Below are 11,545 nucleotides of genomic sequence, written 5' to 3' on the forward strand. Positions count from 1 at the left end.
TTTGTGTTCTCACTTGTACAGACAATAGAGTCGCGTTGTTTACACGCATGCTAACTACCGTGAGATTCATTTGTTTGGCGAGACGGGCATGAAAATGAGGAAACGAGAGAGAGGTGAGGTGGGGGCGGAGCGCTTTGGTCACTGCTGGAACCCCAAAAACGAAACAGGTTCGTATGGCCGGGCATCAAGGTGATTATCCTGCCGATAATCTTAATAATATCCTGTAGTGCGTGGTGCGCCAGATTTACAAATCTTGTAGTGTGTGCATGTTTGAGATTCTAGGGAAGATAATCTGGGAAGATTCTCCTGTAGTGCGTGTCACAGCCAGATTTCAAAATCGGCTAAGATTGTCAGAATCCTGTAGTCTGAGCCCAGCTTAAGGGTGTTGTGGCCGGCGTGGACGGAGAGCGTAAACACTCGCCTTTCACACCGGAGGGCCGTGTTCGAGCCCCACTCATGGACAAAGTCTACATTTCAACCACGAGTCACATTTAACATTTTTGTTATTTAAGCCTAACCCTAACCTTAACCCTAACCTTAACCCTAACCTTAACCCTAACCCTAACCCTAACCCTAACCCTAACCCTAACCCTAACCCTAACCCTAACCTTAACCCTAACCTTAACCCTAACCTACCTTAACCCTAACCTTAACCCTAACCTTAACCCTAACCTACCTTAACCCTAACCTTAACCCTAACCTTAACCCTAACCCTAACCTTAACCCTAACCTTAACCCTAACCTTAACCCTAACCTTAACCCTAACCTTAACCCTAACCTTAACCCTAACCTTAACCCTAACCTTACTTTTTTTTACTTGCCTAAACGGAAAGACAGCGGGGTTTTCAAATTACCTGGTGTTTTTTTTTGTGTGTTTTTTTACGTTGACATAGATTGTTGATGCAAAATGCAACGTTTTAGAAATGCATTTTGCCAACGTTTTGTTTCAAATTTACATTGATATTGTCCACATCACTGGTGTTAGGGGGGCACGGTGGCGCAGTGGTAGCGTTCTTGCCTCGCACTCTCGCCTCACAGCAAGGTGGTCCTGGATTCGATTCTTGCCTGGGACCCTGTTGGTACTGGGGGATATACAGTATCTCCCCATGCCTTCAGTGCCTGGTGCCCAGGTGGGCTATCTCATGAAAAAGGGCCTTTCTGGGTGGAGTTTGCATGTTCTTCCCCGTGCTCCTCTCTGGACTTTCCTCCATAGAACATCAATATGGATCCCCACTCAAAACATGCAAGAAGATCATCGTCTGACCAACGGCGGATGAAGGAGTTGATCCCTGGGCGCTTCACTGCAGCTGCCCACCGCTCCTGGCCTGAACCGTGGAGGAGGACGGGCCAGGATGGGAAAAATACGGAGAAGATTTCACAGTGCATCAAAGCGTGTGTGTGTGTGTGTGTGTGTATAATGCGTATGTGCATGCATGGTGCATTGTGACAAATAAAGACGGGGGTTTGTTCGTTCTGTAGCTAACGTGTAAAAAGCCAATGTTTTATTCTGGCGATTAGGGTTGGATAATAATAAACGCACGGAGAAAGGATGGACGTGGAGGAGGGGAGAGAAAGACAAGAGCACAGGAGAGGAGAGGAGAGCAGAGCAGAGCACATGGCAGCGTATCCCTCACACCAAAATATCCACGTGTGCACGTTCCCATGTATGTGACATGAAAACGTCTCATACGCATGTGGAGGAGACGGCAGGGGAAATGCACTGCAGATAGGTGGTACACAGCTGTGTCTACATCAATGTGTGTCTGACTGTACATCAATCATCATTACATAAGGCTGTTTCTCTGTGTACGTCGTCTGAGGTATTTGGGCTGGTGCTCGTATCCCATAGCTTGGGGTCAAACTCACTTCTCATTCACTCCATTCAGGAGGTAGAATTTCTTCAAAAATGATCCATTTCGGAGGTAGAATGTGGTCAACATAAATACAAAAGCCTGATTCTGGTGAACAAGGATCTGCACCCATGTTGGCTCTTCTCCTTCCTCACTCCCAAACTTTGGGAAGAAAGCGTCCCCGCGCTCCACTGAGAATAGCAGGCAACGCCCCATCTCGCATTGTTGACTGAAAACTCATCTTTTCAACAAGTACCTCATATTCTTTAATAATCACTCGCACTTTGCTCTCCAAAGAGATCTGTTCTTCTTCTAATTCTTTTTCTAGCCGTGCTCTCTTAGATCATCTCCCTATTGTCACGGGAATACCACTGCTGTGACCCTTGACGTCCTTCCTATTGTTGACTTGTACTTATAGTGATCTAGGATTTTAATCTCACTCGCTCTAATCTGCGTGTCAGATAACAACGCCTAAAATCTAATCTGGGTCATTCAAAAACCTCTCATGTGTATTATTGTACTTTTGAACTGAGTGAATTGATAGTGAACTGACCTCAACCCCGGTGGAAACGGCTGAAAAAGTCAACAATTTAATACCATCAATGTCTACCTAAATACCACGCCTCTCTCTCTCTCTCTCTCTCTATCTATCTCTCTCTCTGTCCACTTACAGTAGGGCTTTGTCTACTGTCCCAGCTCACAATAAGGGAGCGCATCAGGCATGCATGGGTCTGCTATGATGTAACACTTAGTAGTGTACACACACACACACACGCACGCACGCACGCACATGCACACACACACACACACACACACACACACACACACACGCACACACACGCACACACACACACACACACACACACGGTCAGAGTTGCCCGGGTCCCCTCAATGTGTCTGTTGTTGTGTTCTGGTGCTGGTATGTGTGGAACCGAGTGACACCGGCGCACGGGTCATCTCACTCAGTCCGGGTGCGGGGGTGCCGGCGCTGGAGTAATTGGACCCGACCACAAAGAGACCGGTTCCCTCCAACCCTGTGCACTCCATTACCCCACTCTCCGTCTGCGAACAATGGGCCGGTCTGACTTTACAGGCACAGAGTGTTGAATGAGCTTCAGTTCTGGTTGAGCGCTGTACAGTAATAATCAGCATCGCTCCAGCCCAGAGATGAAAGATGGATGGGCGCAGTACATTTTGGGCTGAACTACCGTGTGATCGCTCCAGTACATTATGTTGCGTTCAGTACAATGGAAGGATAGAAAGATCATTTGTTGTAACACGTCAAAAGTTAATACGCCGTGCGCTGCTGTGGAGGGTAGAGGGGTGGGCGGGTCTACCCCCGCCCGCAGCGGGTGCTGGCCCTGTGCCCGGTCGGACCAGTCTCTTGACCCAGTTAGGATCTCATTATAGACTGATGGAGAATTATTTATATCTAAATATATATTTTCGATGATTATTACGACCATTGAAAAAAAAAAAACCTCCGTACATAATATGAGCTCTTGTAATCACATAGTTGGGCGTGTGTGTGTGTGTGTGTGTGTGTGTGTGTGTGTGTGTGTGTGTGCGTGTGCGTGTGTGTGTATTATTATGTATTGTATTATTGTATGGATGCATGTGGGTGTGATATATCTTATAAATAATTATGATCATAAGATATTGCATACCGGTATGTACAATCCCATCTGGTGTGTGTGTGTGTGTGTGTGTGTGTGTGTGTGTGTGTGTGTGTGTGTGTGTGTGTGTGAATATGTGGTAGAATAAGTGTGTGTATCATGTATTGTATTATCTGTATAGATGTATGCGGGTGCATGCATTTTTTTTATTGTTATTATTATTGTATTGTATATGTTACGGAGGGAGGACAAAACATTAACTTTCTATTTGGGCTAGTTTCCTAAGCCCTGACGTTCTCTCACTCATACATCAAAATCACTTTTCCTCACAGGTACCAGGCACCTGAGCCAAATAAGGCTATTTCCTGTCTGGCATTCCCTGTGAAGCACTAATATTGGGGCTATCCGCTTTCTGAAATGAGGAGTTTTGTGCCAAAATGCAATATACACAATTTGACAAAATGTCACAACTACTCGTACTACTTTTGACAGCGTGTGAGCTCCTTTCCTCGTCTGACAACTACTCTTATGGAATGATTAATAGCAAAAACAAATTTTAATACTTAGGGGTGAGAGAGAAGAGAATTACTATTCCAACATAATAAAGTAGAATTTAAAAAGTATGAAATTATTTATTTCCTAAAACAAAGTTTCAGAGCCCTGGTTCAGTCCCCCCCTCCGGGGACTGCACCGGAAATCCCTCACTCACATCAATTTATAACCTTTCACAGGAAGTCCTGTGATAGAGAGCAGCTTACTGCAGATAGCGCCCTCTAGGTCTTGAGGGAGGTATTACAACTACTCTAAATTCTCACCACAACTCCCGCACAGTATCCTTTACTCGTAGGAGGAGTCCTCTACTTAGGGGCGGGAATCGCAGAGTAACTCACGATACGATACTAATTACGATACTTGGCGCTCGATAACGATGGTATCACGATACAGCAATTCTGTACCGTATTCTGTCTAACAGTATCACGTTCTGATATTTTTCTTTAGAATACATGAGCTGCAATGTGAGCGAATACACAGTTTCCTAAGATGAAGAATTTCGACTGTCACTGAAACACACAAAGTAGGTGTATTTTCCTCCAGTGTTTATAAGTATACCAAAGCTAAACCTTGTTTATCTGCATGCCTGACACACAAGAGTAGAGTAACAGCAATCTAACTGCTCAGCCAACAACACAGACTCCTGATAATGGCCTTTAATTGCTAAACAGTGGCAGAGGTCAAAGTTAACGTGAGGCAATGGCTCCTCTCCTGACTTCAACTTCCACCTCTGTTAAGGTCGTGACCTTAATTGCAGGTCGCCTATTAGCTGTGCCGGCTCTGCCAAGTAAGCACACAGCATCATGTTGACAGCAGCATTGCACAGGCTTGTCCTGCAGACCTCGGCTCACCTCACCAGGGTCTCTCAGAGGTTAGCTAACATATTATCTGCCTTAGCTTAGCTTTAGCCGCACCCAGCTTAGCCTTATAGCCACACCAGGGAGGGCAGCGCACCTCCAGTACTATACCAACTATGTCCATAATAGATCCTGAACTTCCACACATCCATAGCAATGTACTGTATGTCACTATACACTGCCTGTAACACATAAAGACATGGATTATGGATAGACTGATATATCGTATGCTATGGCTCATATATCGGGCAGATATTGGCATTTGATTAAATACCGGATATCTGTGAGACAGTCACGTTGTCTGGTTATGTTGTCACGACCTAAATGGAGTGATTCTCAAACTTTTTAATGTCAAGCACCCCTAAACTGACACAAATTTAGTTAGGTTAGGTTGATTGGGTGCACCTGGGCCCGGTGTACTCATTGGGCTTATACGAAAACGTTCAGACCATCTTTCTCCCTCCTCACCGATGCACCTTTTGTTCTGTTCTTTTGTTTAATATTATGCAGTTTGTGTTGTCTAGTTATTTTCCCTTCGTTTTAAATGATTGTTTTAACTTTTATTTTGGCGTATGATATTTGATATGAGCATTTTCTTTCTTTTGTTTAAAGTTAAAAACAATAACTACATTAAACAAACAAACAGAACAAAAGGTGCATCGGTGAGGAGGGAGGGAGACTGAATGGTCTGAAGAGCTTCTTAAGCCCCCATGAGTGCACCGGGCCCAGGTGCACCCAATCATCCTAACGACCCCACCCAACAGCAGGCTCCTGCAAGACACTTTTAGATGTTTTATTACAGAAAGTCTACGAAACCCATGACCAAAATAGTCATACATTCTGTCATTGCGTTACTTATGGCTGGAATCCTTGTGAAAATAAATCATAAAATAAATAAACCCTTTTTTTCTGGGGACCCCCTGGAATCCCCTCAAAGACCCCTAGGGGTCCCCCCGGACCCCACTTTGAGAACCACAGGTCTAATGTATCTCAGAATTCCCCCTGCCGTTATATAGGCGTGGTGGGTCACCCCTTCAATATTAAATGATATTGGTATCGCCCTTCAAAAACCATCAGTCAAAAATGGACTATACAAGAAAAAAGTGGTGCATCTCAGTAGCGCCGGGACAGTGACAGTAGATGAGAACACACTGAGCACTAGTCTGTGCCAGGGAAAAGACGTCTATCTGAACAGGCTCAAAGCCCATGCAGAACAGCCAGAACATACACAGCACACTGCCTGTCACGTGCCATTAGAGTCCAGGAGGACCCGGGTTCGATCCTCGCCCTCCTGGCCTCTGGCCTCTGGTATCTGGACAGCTTCCAAGCCCAGCCCATCCTCCTCCGAGGACGGAAACCGACTACAGCCTGGGAAGTTTCCGTCTTGCCCGCGTGCAGGTGCAGCAGCGGCCACCGGGTTAGCGGGGAGCCATGAGGTGGCTGGCACGCAGGACCCACGCCACCTCGCCAACCTGCTCACCTCAGGTATGCACTACCGGCAGCGGTGCCAAGTGGGCGGGCGGCGCCAGGAGATCCGAGGTAATACCTCTCTCTGCCTCATGCAGCCGCGACAAGACCTTGCATGACTGGAACACACCGCAATCCAAGGAGAGCTATCTGACACGTCGAGCGGAGCTAACCGCCATCGAGCCCCACCACAAGGGGTGAAACATTCACTGGGATATGTGCTGCTCTGCCCTGCGGCTTCAGAGCGGAGAGGGAGAGGGAGAGGGAGAGAGGGAGAGAGGGAGAGAGAGGGAGAGAGAGAGAGGGAGAGAGAGAGAGGGAGAGAGAGAGAGGGAGAGAGAGAGAGAGAGAGAGAGAGGGAGAGAGAGAGAGAGGGAGAGAGAGAGAGAGAGGGAGAGAGAGAGAGAGGGAGAGAGAGAGAGAGAGAGAGAGAGAGGGAGAGAGAGAGACGGTGAAAGAAGGGATAAACGAGTGTGGTCTAGGTAAACGTATGGCTTCTTCTCAGGGTGGGTGTGTTTGTTTTTCTGACAGCTCCCTGCCCTGGCTGACAGACGCTGGAAAAGTAACTGGGAAAAAAATGTGCGGACTGGAGTGATGAGAGAGACAAACAGGGGAGAGAGAAGGAGAGGGAAGGAGAGGGAGAAGCGAGCGAGAGAGGACAGAAGGAGAAGAGAGGGAGAGAGAGAGAGAGAGAGAGAGAGAGAGAGAGAGAGGGGTGGGGGTGCTAGGGTGGGATTAGGGTTGCCAAAATTCCAGGAATATTCAATGTCGGAAACTTTCCCTAGGAATTAACGGGAATATATGGGAATTAACAGGAATAACCAGGAAATTTGGGGGTAAAATATACTAACTGTATTTATCTTGTCATACACATAGATATATAAACATTTTGTTTTGTCAATATATTCCTGTGAATTCTCATGGAAAGTTTCCAAGTTTGAAAATTAGGAACACGCAAAGAAATTGTCAAAATTTTCAAAAAATTCCCAGCCTTAACTTCCCATGGAAAGTTTCCTTAAATGTACTGGACATTGTCCGGCCCCTGTGCAACCCTAGCCGGGGGATGACTACCTTAAGCTGCAGTTTGAAGGAGTTTGAGGGAATCATTCTGAAATGCACCCAGCAGCTGATTTCAACTTCATCCTCCTCCTCCTACCCTGGGAAGAATGTGCGTGCGCCTCAGATCACACACACACACACACACACACACACACACACACACACACACACACACACACACACACACACACACACACACACACACACACACACACACACACACACACACACACACACACACACACACACACACACACACACACACACACACACACACACACACACACTCTGAGGCTTTTGGCTGTCAGGGGACTGGGAGGGGGAGGCTGGAGACAGAGGAGCCTGCCTAGAAAAACACCCGGTGCAGGAAATACACTTCTTATGGCTGTTTCACAGACGCTGCTGCTGCGCGAGAATCAGCAGAAAGACACAATGAGAAGAATCAAACACAAGTGGAGGGAGATGACCGACACACACCTGTGACAGCAAAGATATAGCCTAAAGCCGCCCACACGTGATGTGCGGTGAAACAGCTCTGCGCCCGCTGTCCCGTTGTTTTCCTACAGGGGGGAGCACTGCCTCCCGACTCCAATTTGCCACCTTGCTCTGCGGTCAAAGTTCAAATTGGATCAACTTCGACCTACTTACCGTTGACCTTTCCCCCGCTTTACCTCGCGGTGAGATAAGAGAAGATCGTCATGCATGTGAAGGCAGCTTAACTGTTCATTTAAATATGAATGGCAGCCATTAATATGACTGTATGAACACACATGACAGCATTACTCTAAATAAGCTATTTAAATAGAAAAACACACCTGTGCCAGTTAAACTCTCATACCCGCTTATGTGTTGCTTATGAGAGAGAGAGAGAGAGAGAGAGAGAGAGAGAGAGAGAGGATTTATTGAACATATGTGTTCTTTTTTTTATTACAGTGACGTATTTGATGTAGGCTCTTTAACAGATATCATAAACCACTTAGGGAGGCGTTATTGCACAGAGTCAAGCACGCTGCCATCGCGTGCACTATCAAAATACAAAACAAACCCCTGGCGTCACTCCGCCCTGCCTTGGCATCACACCTGTGTGCGCCTGAAGACAGGCAGAGCTGGCGCCCCGCGGAACCTGACAGGCAGACGCGAGGAGGCGTGCACAGACAGGAGGTGTGGAAAGACGGGAGGGAGTTTGTTTGCCTGCCTGGTGAGGTGGACTCAGGGGTATAGTGGTATATATACCTTCAATACAGAAGTAGGTAAACTATGTTTCCCCCGCATCGATTGATACAGTACTATCAGCCTCATTGCAAAGAGGTGGGTAAACTGAGTTACCTGCAAAGAGGGTGGACTATATCGGGAGTTTTCAACTGATTGTGACCCATGGACCACCATTCTGACTGAAGAAGCAACCTGAAGACTAACTGGTGTGAGGAAACACATTGAGATTACAGTATGGGTAACGGCATTATCAAATGCATGGTCCGAGACCACTTGCAATGCCTTCACGGACCACCAGGGGGCCCGCGGACCACCTATTGAAAACGCCCTGGACAATGTGGACAGTTTGTTTACCTGCCTGGTGAAGAGGATATGGAGAGTTTGTTTACCTGCCTGGTGAAGAGAATGGACTATGGACGGTTGGACCACGGTATATGTACACTTACATATGGACAGTTGATTTGGACAGTTTGTTTACCTGCCTGCATGGTGAAGAAGAGGATATGGAGAGTTTGTTTACCTGCCTGGTGAAGAGGATGGCAGCGTCGTGGTGCTGCAGGTGATCATCGTCCAGGGGGTTCTGCTGGTTCTGCCACTTGCAGAAGCTCTTGAGCGTGGCCGCGGCGTGCTTGGTCACCTCCAGGCCTTTCTCCTGCTCCGACACCACGGCCACCTTCACCACAGACAGGCGGACGGGGTTCTCGATGCTGGCGTGTCCGTACAGCTTGGAGGCGATGGAGGCCAGCGTGAGCAGGTAGTGGTGCAGGTCCTTGCCATACTTCTTGACCATGGAGTCGTCGGCCACCAGGAGGAGCTCCACGTGCCGGGCGCGCGACACCGACCTCTTGCTCCGCGTGCCGGCGGCCCCCGCGGCGGCGGCGGCCTTGGCCAGCCGGCTCCACCATCTCCTGCCGTGCACGCCCTCGTCGTGCTCCCCCGTCTCCGGCTCGAGACCCTGTCTGTAGAGCTGCAACGATTAGTCCATGAATTGGTTAGTCGATGGACAGAAAATGAATCGCCAACTCATTTTTTTTTATAATCGATGAATCGTTTTAGACCAGCCATTCCCAAACCTGTGCCCACTGGTGAAGTGGGCCGCCAAATCATTTGATAAACATTAAGATCTTTGTGGGGAAAGAAATTGGTCTATAATTATTCATTAATTAGCCTATTGCAGACAGCCCCTCACTTTTAGTCTCTGATAATAATCATTTAAAAAGTCTGATTTCTTTGTGGTGCTGATGGACAGCTCCTTTTACCGTGAAGTGCTCCTCCGTAGGCTACTGTATACGAAAATGTTTGAGATTTTCAAGTGAGCCATGAGTCGGAAACGGTTGGGAGCTGCTATCCTACTTAAAGAAAAAAATATATATATTTTCTGGTTTCTTTTTTCTCATCTACAGTAAACTGGTTGTCTTTGGGTTGGACTTTAAGACAAAATAAGACATTTGAGGATGTCTGGGCTTTGGGGGGAAAGCAATCATTTTTCACAATTTGGTGACATTTTATAGACCAGACGACTAGACTATAGATTAGGCTAGTCGAGAAAATAATCAACACATTAATCGCTAATGAAAAGAACCGTTAAAGTTACAGCGCCCTACCTGTCTGCCGCGCTTCCCCTTCCCGCTCCGTCCTCCTCTCCGCCGGCGTCCCCGGCGCCCGTCGCGCGTCCCGCAGCTCTCGCGCCCCTCGCGCATGGCCTCGAAGCTGAAGCTCTCGCGCGTGAACGCGTGGAGCGCGCTCTCCGCGTCCTTGTCCTGCAGGGCGCGCGCGTCGTGCTCGTGTCCCTTCGCGCGCACGATCGGCGTGATGGTGTAGCGCGCGTGCTCCACGGCGAAGAAGCCCTCGAGCCCACCGCCGCACAGGTTGAAGACGGCCAGCGACTCCGGGTTGGAGTCCACGGTGCCCCGGTACGCGCACTCCCGCGGCACAGGCGCACCACGGCTCTCCCCCATCATAGAGCGCACATACTGCGGGCTGAGGTGATGCGACAGCACCGCCTCGTCTCTCTCCATGTCCAGCTGAAAGCGGCTCCCATCCAGGTACAGCAGGTAGCCCACCTTGCCTCCTCCGTGGTAAATCCGGTCAATGGTCCGCACGACCCCCTCCCTGACCCGGGCAGGTGTGAGAAGAAGCGAGCCGTTCGCAGGTGGAGGAGGCGGAGGATAGAGCGCCTGGAAAGCAGCGGACACATCCAACTTCACGACGCACAGCAGCAAGAGTAGTAGCCGCGACCGCAGGCACAGCAGCATGCCCCGGGCAGGAGCACCAGAGAGCCGCACCATTGTTCATTCCAGCACGGGGAACATCCAGAGCTCCACGGCACTTAAAACAACCGCGGAGCAGTCGGAGAAGAGACAACTTGTTCGCCTGTACGCTCCGCCGAAAAGAAGAAGCGCATCCTCCCGGTGCCCAAACCTCCCATGAAAAGTAACGCACCAAACAAGCGAGTAAACAAAAGCATTGGAGGACAGGAAAAGAGCAGCGGAGAGACACACACAGAGAGAGAGAGAGAGAGAGAGAGAGAGAGATAGAGACAGACACACATACACACACAGAGAGAGAGAGAGAGAGAGAGAGAGAGAGGGAGAGAGAGAGAGAGGACAGAACAGAACAGAACAGAACAGAACAGAGGTGCAGGCTGGAGAGCAGAACAGTGGTGCAGGCTGGAGAGCAGTGAGCTGAACTTGGAGAACAAAAACACAAAGTTTGCTCTTAATAGGACCCGGAGAGAGAAAAAAGTCCTGCCCCCTTTGCGCTCAATCACCACTCCTCCACCCCCTCCCCTCTCTCTCTCTCTCTCTCTCCCTCCCTCTCTGTCTATGTCTCTCTCCCTCCCTCCCTCTCTCCCTCTCTCTCTCTCAAATCAGAGTAAAGTCAAGTGCTGCTGGAGGAGAGAAGAGAAGAGAAACCTGAATGCCTCAGCAAA

General features: G+C 48.6%; 1 protein-coding gene across 7 annotated transcripts in view; it reads right to left on the minus strand.

Moving 5' to 3' along the window:
* Positions 1-11,139, minus strand: part of adamts5 (ADAM metallopeptidase with thrombospondin type 1 motif, 5 (aggrecanase-2)) — a 37,854-nt gene extending 26,715 nt beyond the window's left edge. The window contains exons 1-2 of one of the 7 annotated variants that reach the window (XM_083632667.1): positions 10,276-11,139; positions 9,134-9,572 (exon numbers count right to left, since the gene is read on the minus strand). In XM_083632667.1, coding sequence (XP_083488793.1) covers positions 9,134-9,572; positions 10,276-10,901 — 1,065 coding nt within the window. In that variant the 5' untranslated portion in view covers positions 10,902-11,139. Of the gene's footprint in view, positions 1-9,133; positions 9,581-10,217 lie in introns of all 7 variants that reach the window. The other 6 variants (XM_083632668.1, XM_083632665.1, XM_083632669.1 and 3 more) reach the window with 6 other exon arrangements.
* Between the last annotated feature and the right edge of the window lie 406 nt (positions 11,140-11,545).

This window comes from Poromitra crassiceps (genome assembly GCF_964638095.1).
Source record: "Poromitra crassiceps genome assembly, chromosome: 3".
NCBI lineage: Eukaryota > Metazoa > Chordata > Actinopteri > Beryciformes > Melamphaidae > Poromitra > Poromitra crassiceps.